Source organism: Copadichromis virginalis, linkage group LG14 (genome assembly GCF_057382275.1).
Source record: "Copadichromis virginalis isolate Kocher_CV1m ecotype Utaka linkage group LG14, C_Virginalis_male_GT1.1, whole genome shotgun sequence".
Classification (NCBI taxonomy): Eukaryota; Metazoa; Chordata; class Actinopteri; order Cichliformes; family Cichlidae; genus Copadichromis; species Copadichromis virginalis.
The window spans coordinates 35,980,003-35,996,303 of NC_140631.1; the positions used below are offsets into that span (position 1 = coordinate 35,980,003).

The window sequence follows — 16,301 nt, forward strand, 5'->3', positions numbered from 1 at the left end:
TGCAGAAGACTAAATCAAGCATTAGACTGTTACACACTGAATGCACTGTGAAAAAAAAACCAAACGAATTTCCAAATCGAAAGTTGCCGTGTAACGTATGTAGACACTGAACGTGTTGCATTTTTGTGATGAATTAGTCATCAAAAAAATGCATTATGAAAAAAATTACGTCAACATAGAGGCATGATGAGCTGGTTCTGATTTCTCTTAACAATAAAACTAAGAAACTGAGATTCTGGTTCATCCAATTCTCACGAGAAGGCAGCAGTAGGGAGAATTTCGTAGTTTGATCCAGGAGTTGAAACTGTATCATGCTTTTGTACATACTGCATGATGTAAGTAGGGCAGTTTGAGGTCTTGTTGGCAGGGCTGAGATCACATCTGAAAAGGCAGAGAAATCATTTCAGAGAGCCGATTGACCCGGATCAGCATCTCGCTGTGTCTGACGTAAAAGACTAATATTTTACTATTTCCACCTCATTGTGTGTTCACTGCACATCTACAGAAATTCAGTGATCTGATTTGTCCGATCTGTTTAGTCAGATCCCCCCAAAAATCTAAAAAAAATCAGAAAAATTGAGCTTGATTTAAAAAAAAAAATGTTGCAAATTTGTCCAGTTAAATTACATGGTTGGTGTGAATGGTTGCATTAAGAGTAGATGAGTAAGAAAAATATTTTCAACTCATGAAATATTGGCATGGATTTTATGCATCTGGTGTTTAGAGAAGAAGCAGCGATGAAGCCTTTTTCTCCTTCATATCAGTAAACTAGTTCTAAGTCACACATGAACAGCTTAGTTTCACCCATTATGGATGAGTAATGCAGACACACCTGAGTTTAGTACATAGTCGTTGCTCATTATGCCAGGGGTTCAAGATGGTACAATAAAATACTGTGAATTACTAACACAGCTTTACCACTTAATGCAATAGTAAAAGTGCAGTGCCTGTAAAGTACATAACAACAGTGGTGATTAAGCTACTGTCATTTCAATGAATTTATATTGTAACAGCCATCCAAATATTATTTATTGTTTCCACTGACTTCATAAAAAAGATATACACTCACAAGCCACTCTTTAGGTATTATATTATATATAAAAGGTGCTGAAACATTCCTATGAGATTTTAGTCCATATCAACATGATAGCATAATGCAGTTAATGCAGATTTGTTTGCTGTACTCCTATGGTGTGAAACTCCTATTCAACCACATCTAACAAGGTGCTATTACATATATTGTCATTCTCAGATTACTTGAGCTTTGGGGCATGCTGCTTTATCCTTCAGGAAACAGCCATCAGAGCATGAGTACATTGTAGTTATAAAGGGATGCACATGGTCAGCAACAACACTCAGGTAGGCTGTGGGATATAAATGATGCTCAGTTTGTACAAAGGGGCCTAAAGTATACCAAAAAAATATACTCACTACAGCACCATCACCAGCCTGAAGTGTTGACACACGGCGGAATGGATCTGTGTTTTTATGTTTTTTATGCCACATTGTGACCCTACCATCCAAATACCGCAGCAGAAATTGAGACTCATCAGACCGGGAAACATTTTATCAATCTTGAATTGTCACATTTTGGTGGTTCCTTATGAACTGTGGCCTCAGTTTTCTGTTCTTGGCTGAGTGGCACCCAGTGCAGTCTTCTCCTCCTATAGCTGATCTGCTCTACAGTCATTGCTTCAAGGTAGGATGTGTTGTGCATTCAAAAATGATCTTCTGCATATCTTGGACAACAAGTTGTTATTTGAGTTACTGTTGCCTCCTGTCAGCTTGAAGCAGTGTAGCCCTTTTTGTCTGACCTCTGGCACCACCAAGGAAATTTTAACAAGAAAAAAGCAGAGCCTATAAACAGATATCTTGATGCTGCTACTAAAATAAAACTATACATATTTGATTTTAACAGAGACATGCATGCTCCCTGGCTTGTTTGGAAAAACTATGCAAAATTATACACTGGCATCCTAGGTACCAGACAAGCAGACAAACAAAAAGTTACTATTATAAGAAACATAACATAACGTTAAAGGGATGTTGTACAAACTGCATGTATGCTTTAATTGACATAATATGTGGTGGAGGTTATAAAACGTATCACTGTCTTTTCTCAGGAAAAATAGCATTCCTAAATCCTGACAAACACAGCAGTCAGACAAATAACTTTTTTTATTTGTTTGACTGCTGAAGCCAACGGGCACTTGCACTTGTCAGCTGTCACCTTCATCTGATAAAAGCAATGACCCTTGCAGATCCTGCTGATCCCTATCTTTCAGTGGGTGCAAAATCAGTCACACTCATTGTTGCTGAAAGGCCTGCACTTGCTGTATTTCAGGGAGCTCCAGAGCAATGCCATCGGTGATCGTTTCAGGTCTTAACACCACCTTCATGATAACATCAACAAAGGAGGCAACAGCCATTCTATACTTGAACAAAGAACAAAAGTCAAACATTCCTGTTACCTTGTCTTTATTATGACGTGTGTTTTAAACTACTAGACTGTACGTTTACTTTAATGGAGATCACCTTTCTGTAATAAGCTACTCTAAATTATTATGCAGTGTGCCTACAAAGGACACGTACATGGATTTGAGACAAGGGACTTAACATGCAAACAAAACAACAACAGAGGTGAAGGTGAGGCTAAAGGAGGATGACACGTTTCGAGTTAACAGAGGTGAGATCTGGAGAAACAAACACTGGGGAAACACTGAAAACCTATCCACTTGTATTAGGCCGTTGGGCTGACACTGTGCAGGGCACAATATGCGAGTCTTGTGGGGCTTTGTCGGCAGCCTCTGGACAATGGTGTGAAAAATTAATTAGAATAACATACAGTAAGTAGGTGAGACATTCGTGGGTGCTCAAGTAGATGGACATGATTAGGCATAGCCTGTAAGATTAATGAAGACCTTCACAGGAAGATTATATTGACTGAAGCTGATTATGCTTGAGACCATTTATTCAGTGGAATATCATTACAGATAGAACAATCCATACATCATATGCAACCTCACTTCACCTCATATCACAGTGGACTACTTACTAAAACCCAGTCTTTTTTCATGATCCTTGGCGTACGGTGGGGATTGTATGAGTTGCTTCAACCTTGCCACAGTAACAATGAAACCGCAATGGTACTGTATGATTTATGGTATTAATGTGTCATACCTCCTGATGGCAAGTGTGGGAGTAAATTCAGTATGCTGCTTGTACTTGTTCCTTTTTTTTTCTTAACATAAAATTCATATTGAAGATGCATAATAATCGGACAAAAAAAAAAAAGTCAGAGGTTATACGTTTTCTTTATCCTGATGGTTGGACCAAAAATAGACTCCACTGTCATGCATTTGCAGAACTTAAAATGCAGACTCTGTAGACAATCGAACAAACGGGAAACACTTTTATTCAAACTGATGGAAAATCCCAAAATCCAAATAGCAAGGTTCATATAGGACTCGACAATTTATATGTATATATATATATATATATATATATATATATATATATATATATATATATATATATATATATATATATATATATATATATATATATATACACACACACACACACACACACACACACACACACACACACACACACAAGAGGGCAATTAGGGGAAGTGAACACAGCTGGTGTAATGAGACAGAGGTGGAAATGAAATGAAATACAAAGCACAAGAGACAGTGAAAATAGAAGAGGAATTAACAAATAGGAAACACAAGTAAGTTAAAAACAACTTGTTCAAAGTGTGATGGTGAAGTCCAACATGTTGAAATTAATTAATCTTGAAACATTTTAAACTGATCAAATAATGTACAGGAAACACAGGAACATGACATCCACATTCCTTGTATTCAATACGGTTTAAATGTACCAGGTTAGCACAGGTTTGTGATTACTGATGACTGCTTTTCCTGTACACTGACTAACAGACCATGACTTTTGGATTATTGGAATGCTAGGCTAGTGGGAGATGCAGTTATGGAATGGGGGTGTCACTTTTTATAACAACTCCATATTTTAAAGTTTATTTTTCAAGGTATACAATTACAGCAATATATATTCATTGCATGGTCCGGCTCTGTGTACTGCATGCAAATACTCATTCGTTTCCCCACACACAGCCATATTTCTGTCATTTGACTCTTTTGCCCTTGGTGAAAATTACTTCATGCATCACTTATACGGCACTACACATCTATATTCCCTGCAACCCACTTTTAATATTGAGATACCTCTGAGTTAACCAAGGAAAAGCTGAATTACCATTCCACACTTAACACTCCAAGAAATATTATATTTCAATCACTGGTGGACTGAGGTGGGGAAAAAAAGAAAAAAAAATGGCCCCAGACATTATGCCTGCCCAACCCACTTTGTTAGTGCCCTCTCCCTTCTATGTCATAGAAGGGTCCACACCCTTCTATGACAACGAAGAGAGGCACAGGGGAAAGTAAAATAGAATGGAGCAACTACTGTCTTCAAACTGAGTATTTTCTGTTCTCATGGAGAACAGTGGGTCAAAAATCCATTATACAAACCATTGTGTCAAAAGTATTATACTAGACAAAGACAGCATCACACCCGTGGGAACAGCTGCTCACGGCTCCTACTGCTGATAATATTGAAAACCAGTTTGAAGTGTGGCACTCTTACTAAAATGTGACACGTCTCTGATAGTTGTGAGTACTAAAAGCACACTTAGTTCACAGTGCTGTTCTGACTAAAATGGAGAACTACAACTCTCTCTCTCATATATATATATATATATATATTATTACAACATTAGTCAAATACGTGTTGTATAAATTGAACAGCTCTTCCTCAGAGTCCACATATGGAAGATTCAACTTCAACGTCATTATGACCCAAACTATTTGTGGTATCACAGTTTTCAGGCAACAACAATTTGCAACAAATTTGCAACAATTGGACTCTATTCATTTCAGTTACCTTCAAGACAAAAATTAGTGTTAATGTATGGATGAATGATGCATTCAAGTCCCTTGAAAAGTTTGGCTGAAGAAGAATGAAGGCAAACAAATTTAAAAACTTGTCATTGTCAAGCAACAATATCTGCCCCAAATATTTGGAAAAGGGTATTCTGAGTTAAAGCTCTGTCCTCCTGGAGTCCTCAACTAAATGGAGCTGGTCTCACAAACTGAATTTGTGATTTTTAGGATGTTATTCAGGTTGCAAAACAATGTCTTGACTCAATATTACTACCCCCATATTTTGGCTCAAGACAATGTGTTTACTGGTTTATGCTTTACAGATGCTATAATTCATACATTTTGGCTGTTTTTGTATTTTTCTCTATTGGCATATGTGTTTTGTGTAATTTAGATGTTTTGTTGTGTGTGTGTGCGTGCGTGCACTACTACTCTGTTGGTGGTATTGCTGTCTATTGTAGCCTGTACACACATGCAAAAGACAATTTAATCTAAAGTCATATCATGCTGTTAAATAAAGGTTAAAGAAAATGAAAAATATGCACATGCATAACAGTAGGTGTCTTATTTTTAGATTTTTATGCAATCATGAAATACTTTTGTTTACACTGTGATAAATCTCCTGGCATTGTCATTCAACTAAATCACACAAGAATGAAACAAAGACTGCATTTCCTGTATCCAATTTTCAGCTGAATTGCATAGATATGTTCAGTGAATACTGCAGCCATCAGTGTAGGGGAATTGATGACATTCTTTGTATTTCCTTCTTTCTATGTCACTATATGTGTAGTGCAAAAAATACCAAGTTAAAAATAATATAGCAAAAATATACAGCATTTAAATACTTGAGTTTGTTGTACATAACAGTATATGTGAACATATGTTCACCTATATTCCAGAAGGAGAAACAACCTTGCATTCTTTTTTTTCTGAAAGGAAGCTAGTTTACAAAGCAGGAAGACAACAGAAGTCATTGTAGTAGTACTGAGATGAGACACCCATAATGAGCAAGCAGAGCAAATTCTGTCAACTGTACACATCTAAGGAACCAGGAAACCAAATCCTGAGATCAAAAATCAATGGACAGAATTGGCTCAACTGAACCAAATTAACTACACAAGCCGCTAAGTCCCTGTCCATAAACTTGATAAACTGTTGAAGTCTTGACAAACAGAAAAAGAATTACTGAAAACTCTTCTCTTTTCCACAGTAACTTCCTGTCAGCTAATTTTAAAAAGTCCAAGTCACAGTTACTTAATAGTGGAATTTCTGTTAGTATTGATATCTTCTTACCACCTTCATACATACACCAATACCTTGTAGTATTGCTTTCATTGGGAATTGGTGCCAAATGTACTACTACTACTGTAAGATTCGGTTCATTGTTAAGTCCCATAGTAGACCTTAGTGAACCAGAGTCTGTTGACTCTCCAACCAGTTTTCCTATTTCTCTATTCATGTTTGAAAAATCAGAATCTTCTATAGCAACCGTGGCCTGTTCTGTTATCGCACATAAAGCAAAGAGACACCCACATAGAGACACACAAGCCATTTATGAGAAATTTCTTAAGTGCTCATGTTGGGCTGAAAAGCTTTCAATAGTCACTGCACTTTGCAGTGATTCTTCTACTTTTTTTTTTTTTTTTAAAGGGAGAATAAACTCTTACATTTCTTCATGCCTTTAGGGCACATTAAAAAGCTATACAGAAATTAGAAAACAGGAACTCACTATAATTATCCTCCTTCACACTTTGTGATGGACAGTGGTCAGCACTGTCAGTGATGGTCAGCTGTCAAATGCTACCAAACATGAGTGTTCCACAGTTTGTTAAACAACTCCTTTTATATTTATGCTTCTATTTGTGTATCATAAAGCTCTACTGAGACCATTGCTTTCAAAGGTTTTAAATGGGACTCAAAAGTATTGTAAAAGCATTGCATTTAAAAGTTGAAAATTGGACACTTTGTGACGAAAAACAGCTTGATTAAAAACTAACTCAAAATTGTCAGTCATCAGCTTTACCATCTCCTTCACACATTCCCACGCGCTCCATGCATTGCTTTTACAAAATCCCTGGGGAAGCAATGATTACAGTTTACAGACAGCAGTTCAAAATGCTTATGATTAGACTACATCAAACCTTATGGTGCTTTTGAAATACAAGCTCAGGCCTGTCAGCTGATGGAGTTCAAGCTCAAATTACCACTGGAGGCTTGTTAGGCAGCTTCCCTGCTAATACCAGTAGCAGAGGTTTGGGAGCCCACACTTTGGCTTTCTTGAACAGTATACAGTAGTTGCTGGGATGTTAACATTTTCAAATTGTGGTAAATGTCTGGTTTGCTGTAATGTTAACGCAGCACTGTGAATAATTGGCATTCTGTGGTACAAACTGTACTGTCTACAAAAAACCATGTGTAATAGATTTATGTCAATATATAAAATAAAATATATTCACAATCTAATGAATGCAAAACAGTGGGTCACAATCAAAGGTATAAAAGATATTTCCTATGTGACAGTCCCAAGAAACGAATTTTAATGTTAAATTTTTTTATTGAATAATAATTCAAGCGTTTTTTTCCCCCCACAGAATTATGTTTAGTGCTCCTATGCAAATACTTAAATTGCCAAGTACCCTGTGAAAAATCATTAACTAAGAAATATAATCAGTCCAAGACAGTGGAGTGGGAGTCTGTCTGACCACAAGATTAAAGGCTCTCTGGAGAGGGAGCTGAGTGATATCAAGGACCATCACAGAGGCAACTTGTCCAGCCAGCCCGTTGGTGGGAAAATGAGAGGAAGTGGGTTGGAGCTAGACATTTTTGAATTTGTCACCAAATTGACCATTAATATATCTGAGTGGCCCACCCTAAATTCTGTCTGTGGCAAATGTGGGCTAACAACACACAATACTGAATCAGGAATAGTTGCCTGAACAACAATGGTTGTTTTATACAGGATGAGCTATTTTCATTCGAACCATAAAATGAGAAAAGTGAAAAGAAAGATTTGTGGGTTTTTTTCTTTGTTGCTTCATGTCACTTCTATACAAGTTAAATAATTTTTTTAGCAGCTAAAAATAAATTATATCTCACTTTGTTACTTTGTAAGGTTGTAATGTACAATACTGCTCTACAGCAGTATACCTAACTTTAAAAAATATGCCCACAATTTATTCAGAAGCAAACAGCCTCAAGAGACAATGTTTAAAACTCAAAAAACAGTTGTTTCCATTTATTATTATGGTTTAACAGGCAGACCAGTGAGGTCAGTGCAGCTTCTCTGACTTCCATAAATGAAGCTCAGAGAAAGGCCCAGAGTGCACAAACCTTTCTCTGGTGGGTTGAAAGAACTGTTAAAAGGGCAGAATCCATTAGACCGGCAAATCCATGTTCTAGACTGACTGAGGGAGTCGCTTGATCCGTAACTTGAAATTTTGCGCTCACTGCTAAACACACTAGTGAAGATGTAGCATGGGAAGATAATGGATAGCAGACAGATAAAGCGGAGCACTGGTATGTTGAAACTAATTACTACTAAGCCAGTTAAGCCTGCCTATACTTTAAAGGTAATTGGATATACATTCATGTTACGTAAATTTACTTTTATTCTTTCTTTATTAATTAGGTAGAAAGGTATGTATAAAATAAAACTTGGTAATGAGTAATTACTTTGTACAGCAGCCACAGAAGGTGTGCAAAGGTGTTCCCAATTTTATCTCCTTTAGAAACCAAGAAGAACCTGGCACATAAATTCTTGGATTTAAATACAAAACGTGTCTTTTTAAAGATGTGAAAGTGAAAAAAATATCCCCGATATTTGACACCGATAAATGAATGAATAAATAAATTATCCTACATGTGGCACATTTATCCCCGGCAAGTTATCATTTTAGATATTACTGTATCATTTTCTTTTTGTAATATTAATACTTTAAATTATTCTGTACATATTTTCTAAATAGTCTCTGAACACTAGCTCTTGAATTTCTTACCTGAAAGGCCACTGATGACAGACAGGAGGAGGAATGGTTTCCATGGTGACCCCATACTTGTTGAAGAGGTCCCTTCTGCAAGAATGTTAGCAGGTCTGCTTCTTCATTAAAGCTGCGCCTACAAACATTAGGAAACAAATCAGTTGGTGGGAGGATGTACCTCTGTTTATCACATACAACCAGAAGAACCCTGTAGAACACAACAGCTGTCAATCAAAAATCCCTGTGAGAATCTCACTGAATAGAGCGTGCATTTATTTTCTTATCACATGATCACAGGGATGTTTCACACCACACAATCTGGACTTCAGGGGGGTTACACATGACAAGATTGCTCCCACTCCATAATTTCATGAAAAATTTATACAGTGGGCAAGACTACTATCCCATCCTGGGCTCTTCACACCCTCTCTAATTGCATGCAGTCTATCACGGCTATTAAATTCCCATTATACCACAGAACTGCTGTACATCTTGTACTGAGAAAAATCCAACATGCATCATGTAATCAGATAGTGACTGACACCAACTTGGCTACTGAAGTGACAAATGCATGCTGCAGTTACACAGTGTGAATAGTTTGTGAATAGCAACAAAATCCTTGAAATTTCACGATAAAGAATGTTTTGCAGCTACAATATATAAAGGACTCTTTGAAAGCACTACGTTCGCCTTTTGCTTAACTTTTTTGCTTAACGCTTAAAAGGAGCGTGTTTTATAAGTCTGTAATTATTTTCAGCTGTATTTAGAGAAAAGAGGCTTTTTTGTTAAGTAAACAAACCTTATAAACCAATTCTTATACACAAAATTCAACGACCAGCTAAACCTATTTTAAGCTTCAAACTAAAATACACAATAATATGTGAATAGTAATAACTGTGTCATCTGCAGGTGATTTAACACTAGATTCTCCACAAACAGGTGACGCAACACAGCAGAGAGCTGACCATCATCCAGCGCTTTGCCCCAGCTGCGTTGTGAACAGCTCCCTGCACCAACTTTTCATGGCACTATGATATCATCACATCTAGCCAGGATTATGACTTACAGGCATTGAGTCATAATTCCACAGATGGTAGCTTCGCACCATTGGCTTCTCATCCAAGCACATCCACTTAACGTCTGAACCAGCGGTTCCTCTCGTACTGAGCGTTTTACTACTCCAAAACACATCATCAGTAGAGTAAATCTGACCTACCTTAAGACGGTAAAAGCCCAAGCTCACCTTTCTCTTTTCAGTGGGTGAATATTCAAAAAATGGATTGATAATGCAGAGCAAACTGGGGCTTTACTGCATTATCTGATGTGACACAATAATCGTTTAATCTCAGTTATCTTGTTTTTATAATTGTTGGAAGCCAAAGTGGTAATGTAGACTTGTTCAAACTTAATGATTGCTTTGCTTGATCTATTAAAAGATCATTCCCAGTGCATTTTTTAACAAATATAAACATAAAAAATAAAATAATAAAAATAAAAAATAAAATAAAAATAAAAATAAAAATACTGGAGTATGTTTCATTCCTGCACAAATGTCCTTTTTTCCATTCAGTACCATCAGTTATAAGTTAAGCATAAAACATGATCACAATAGCAAACACTAATAAAATATCCACTGCACCTCAACTTACGGATGAGTCTACAGTGCTAACAGGATATATATTGCATAATATACAGTTTTTGTGGGCCTGTGCTTTGAAAAGAATAAGGTTTGCTGACCTTGTTATTCATGCTCATTGTCAATAATCTCTATATTAAAAAGTGGTATTTCTCCAGTTATCTGACAGGAGTGCATTCATTTAAAATCTCTTTTTTTTATTTTGCTCTCTTCCACTTAAGATAAGATAAGATAAGATAAGATAGAACTTTATTAATCCCTCGGGTGGGTTCCTCTGGGAAATTCGATTTCCAAAAAAGCACAGCACCGACAGAAGTTACAGAGTTATACACACACACACATATATATAAATACAGAGACAATATAAATAAAATATACGAAGGGGATAAATAGAATAAATAGGAATAAAAATAAAAATACAAGTGAATTGCACATTTCAAGTATTGAGTCTATTGCACCGTTGACTATTTACAAAAGTATTGCACAAAAGGTATTGCACAGTGAGGTGAAGAGGCACTACAGCTTAGTTGTTCCCTCCTTTGTCCTCCTGTTTCCCCTCCCTCTCCCCTCCACTTTTATCTCAGTGACAGTGTCTCTTATCTTTATTTAAGTCTGTGTCATTTAGATCATTAACACAGCTGCACAGACAGCTCTGAGGGTTGAGGGAAGCATGTCCAGATCCAGTAGGAGTTATGTCACATTCATTATTTATCCGTCCTTGTCTTTGCTTCACCTCATTCACTCCCCTGCAATGCACAATGCAGCAGCAGTACTGCTGGGTTAAATAATTAGTAACACAGAAATTAGGCTGTTATTTAGAGAGAGAAAGAGAGAAAAACATAAGGAAATGAAAGAGAAAGAAGAAAGCAAGGTAAACAGATTATTCTTACTCGTAATATATGCAGTTTTTTTTTTGTCCTCAGCTTGTTCACTGCAAGCAATCAGCTATTTTCCCTATAAATAAGGCACCTGTAAAGTTTTTTTCTTTACAGGTGAAAAACAATGTCAAACTCAGACTCAAAATGAGGAATATGTTTTTATGTTCCTATTTCTTAGCCATTTCTTATTCCTTTCTATGCTTGGTAATATAAAAAAATAATAAATTAAAAAACTGATTGTATGCTGTCTAGACAGTTGTCTGCACAGGCTGTTGAAAATTTCTCTTCTTTTTGGAAAAAAAGTGTTCACCCTCCTTCACCTCTCTCTGACCTTTTGTGCGTCTCACATGAATACAAGGGAGTAAAAATAGATCATACAAAAGCAGCGTAAGAGAACATGAGCAGAAGGATTCTGCATACATTAAAAAACAGAAAATCACCTAAGACAGCCAAGCAGTTTCTCTTCTTTCTTGAACACATGGGTCAGCTCATTGACACACAAACTCCTGGACAAGCGTTGGACTGAACTACTCCCACATTACTCCCCAGGTGATAAGTGAAACCAGAAGTGTCTTTCTTTTTTGTGGATATTAGAGGAAAAAAAGATGATACTCTGTATCAGGTTGCCTTAGTAGCAGTCTTAAGTAAACTTCATATCCCACACCATTTCATACTGTTTACACTTACATTTGCAGGTAGTGTAATAAGACTATTTAAAATATAGCGCAGTAATTCTACTAGAAAAAGGTGCAGTGCCTTTGAATACTATTCATGCTATAGCTTGTCTGGTATGTGAGCCCAGAAACTGCTTCAGTTGTAGTGAGAGTCACTGAGGAGTAAAATTCACATCAGTCCACTGCACACTTAAGTTGATGAGAGACACTGGGTTGCTTTTCCTCAAACCTGTGTACTTTCAATAGGACAGCTTCTGCTGTCTGGGAATGGCTGGGACGTGTCTCTGGTCATTTTATCTTATGTTTTCAGTTGCAGTAGAAAACTGTTTACATTTTTTTTTTAATTGCTTGTGTGAGTTGTTGTTCATTTGTCCTTAATAGAATTTAGTAGAGAAGAGCTAGCACGTCATCATGGCCTATTTTAAAAGATTTCTTAAAGCGCTGATGTCTTATGATGCAAACATAATATTGCTGTAGCGGGGTATTTGGTATGTTGTACCAGAGAAACTAAAGCGTATGAGTATATGAGAAGGACATTTTTATAAATGTCACAGTTTTAAATTCCAGCAGAGCGCATTTATCTAGGCTTAGACTCTGATTAGGCAGCTGTCTGATAGCACAATGAGTTTGAAGTGTAATCCTTCAATAAGTGGAATATAAGCTAAAATGTTTCTTGGTTCTGCTGTAAGTCAGATATAAATGGCTTATTCATATTTGCAGGACGAAATAAAGATCATCACTTTAGTTTAGGCATCAAAATATACTAATGAATGAATAGGGTTCTTTAAAGAAATCTAAAGTATTTAGCATCACCTGTGACCTGTGATTAACAGGAAGTGGAATGTCAATACATATATATTTTTTTTTTGTCAGGTATTTGTCATTTTAAGAGATCACGGGTCCTTTTTGTATGTATCAAGTAAAGTGTGTTGGTAATTAGACAACCTAAGGTTTAACCAACTCAACTGCTCTGTGTTTCACGGAATTCTGCCAGACATGCCATTTGTTGAATCAGCTTTCATTTTCCAGTTAACCGTAAATTTCACATGGGAGAAAAACAATTTTAGATAGCCTTTGATTCACAAGCCAATACAATGGATATTGTACAAACAGAAACTGGGCCCAAAAAAATTAAATAATTCACAAGCATAAAATTAATGTACGCTTAATTTGACATTTTACTCAAAGATTTTATTTAGCCACTCTTATCATATGCTGAAGAATTCTAAGAGTTTGTATTTTACTAAAAGACAAATATTTTGTTTTCTACATAACAAAGTGATCTACAAAAAGAGTGAATATTCAGTACTCCACAGTAGCCTGCAACTTTTCATTTATATACATTAGGGGGCTGTGGAGCTGAATCCTGCAACACTTCTGTCCAGCCGATCACAGCTTAGCTAGAGGAGCATTAATGAGGTGGTGCAGAGGTTACAACAATGTCCACTGACAGTCCTCATTGTGATGCTTCTACTTTGTGTTTTCACAAGACGAATTCCATTAAATATGCGCAGACATTGTTTGTCAGGCTGAGTCTGAACAACACCAGTCGCAAACATTGCCTGAAAACATTCCCCAGGTAGCTATATTCTCATTAACTGCTTATTGCAGGATATTGTGGAATTTTACACAATGAAGGACAAGCACATAATTTAGATGCTTCCGACAGCCTTCTAAAAATGGAATGAATTATGATGATTCAATTACAATGTAGCGTGACACTTATGTATTTTGACGGGACCTGTTGTTGTTGTATGCTTGTAGTTTTTTTGTCACCAGAAATATTAAGCCCCCCCTGAAATTCATCAATTTGTTATGGATTATTCAACAACTTGGACATGTTTATATTTTTGCTTGAAAACAATGATGTCTTGGATGTAACCTTTGTATTTTTTAACAAAGGTATCAACAAATATTGAGTCATTCAGGAAAATGAAAGCCATGATGGCAAATGTGCTACCACAGATATCCAGATTGTGGTTGTAATGATCATTTTCACGCTCCCTTGCCTCACCTTGTCACCTGTTTCAATTAGCATACATTTTGTGGATCAGGAAAGGTAAGTCTACCAAATGCTGAGACCAGAAATGTAATCAGTGCCACAATAGTATATTACAGCATTTGTCACTGATAGGAACACATTCAAATACACACACACACACACACACACACACACACACACACACACACACACACACACACACACACACACACACACACACACACACACACGCGCACGCACGCACACGCACACACAAAATGTTTATTTGCTGAAATTTAACAGATGTATGCAATCAGATACATTCTCCAGCCCTGCAAAAAGCAGTGTGTAACTTGTCATCTTACTCTCAGAGTCTGTCAACACGCTGAGTAAATAAAGTAATAAAACAACTGGGCAACAATTAGTTTTGTACATGTACAAAACTAATTGTAGCTGTAGTATACACAAAGTAGTTCCAGTAGCATCTGCATCAGTAGAATATACCAACAGCAGAAGCACAAATACTCAGGACACTGGCAGCCACAAACATCTGCCTGCTCCTCTGCAAACATCTGACTATAATCATGCTAAAAATATGTTTAAGAGGTGATGAGTGAAGCCACTTCACATGTCTATGATGCTCATCTCTGCTGCACTTGCTCACTCATTTGTGGATACTGTCATATAAACACTTGGTGTCTATATATTATATACAGCACTATGCAAAAGTCTTGAGCCACCCTTTATTATTTTATAGTTTTCAAGGAAAATGGGAAATAAGTGCAAAGATTTAATGAATAAAATCATAAATGGAAATGTATATAAAGGCTTTTTTGCACAATTCTAACAGGCTTCAAAGTCAGTATTTGGCATGACCCCCTTTATTCTTCAATAAAACTCAAGAACAAGAACACAATCGTTCTTGCTTTCTTAAAAGATATCCCAAAGCTCCTTTTGTTCAGCTCTTTATCAAGATGATCCCGCAATGTTTCAATAATGTTGAGGTCTGGGCTCTGGGGAGGCCAATCCATGACTGAGAGTGTTCAGTGTGTGTGTGTGTGTGTGTGTGTGTGTGTGTGTGTGTGTGTGTGTGTGTGTGTGTGTGTGTGTGTGTGTGTGTGTGTGTGTGTGTGTGTGTGTGTGTGTGACATGACAGAACCTCCACTCTTTTACCTTTTACTCCTTTTCTTCTTCACTCAACTGCTTTTCTGACCTCATTTCTATATGTTGAAGATATTATTAATTAAATTTTTGATTCAAATTTAGTTCATAATTCAGTTTTTCATAAGACAGGGAACCCTTCCAGTGAGACCATGTCTGATGAGGCTTCAGTGAACGGAAGGAAGATCAACTTTAGGGTCACATGTATCTCTCAGGCAGGTCCTTTGTCAGGTCTCAGTTAAGCTATTTTCCTCAGTTTAAAGGACAAGACCTCCAGATCCTATTCATCTGCTATTGATCTTTCTTTAAAGACACTTTTTCTGTTGTCCTTTACTTGTCCAGTTTCCTCAGACTTTTTAAGGACATACTGCACAACATGCCAAGATGCGCCAAGTTTTCAGCTAATAGCTAATTGGGAATCAAAGAGCTGCTAGGTACAAAAATACTTGTGTATGTTTTCTGTAATCTGTAGCAAAAATACTATTTTACACCCATCCCATTTTTTCTTAGATTCAACTAAAGAAATGGGAACCAATAATGTGTTTTTGAATAATGTTGCTAGTAGCAAGGTAAAAGTAAACTATATGATTTACAATTGGTTGCTTGCAATATTGGCTGTTTTGTGTAGAGACAACAGTGGTTCATGTCTTGAGTTAGGTGCCTTTCACTGTAATTCTTGAATGATTCATAGGTCAGTGCTAAGTAGCTTAACATTATTTTGAATGTAGTCAAGTGTAAGGACTGGACTGCAAGTGATCAAAAAGTAGTCAGTGTCCAAAGAAAGACTTTGAAAGACCTTCAGAAAGCCTGTAGAACTATTTTTTAAAAATTAAGACCACTTTATAAAGTTTTTACAACTTTATAAATATGAGCAAGACTTTTGCTCATATTTAGTGGACTGAACTGATCATACTCATATTCATTTGCTCCTGTAATTATCAAAGAATGATAATGCTGAACCTTATTGTAACATTACATGTACACATTGTACCAGAACCACAAATGTTTTTATACAACAATATAT

At 36.6% G+C, this 16,301-nt stretch overlaps 1 protein-coding gene across 2 annotated transcripts in view; it reads right to left on the reverse strand.

The window, feature by feature from the left end:
• The window catches only part of cntn5 (contactin 5), a 111,879-nt gene that overhangs the window by 67,666 nt on the left and 27,912 nt on the right, over positions 1-16,301 (reverse strand). For both annotated transcript variants that reach the window (XM_085430666.1, XM_085430664.1), the window contains exon 2: positions 8,966-9,083. In XM_085430666.1, coding sequence (XP_085286792.1) covers positions 8,966-9,020 — 55 coding nt within the window. In that variant the 5' untranslated portion in view covers positions 9,021-9,083. The remainder of the gene's footprint in view (positions 1-8,965; positions 9,084-16,301) is intronic.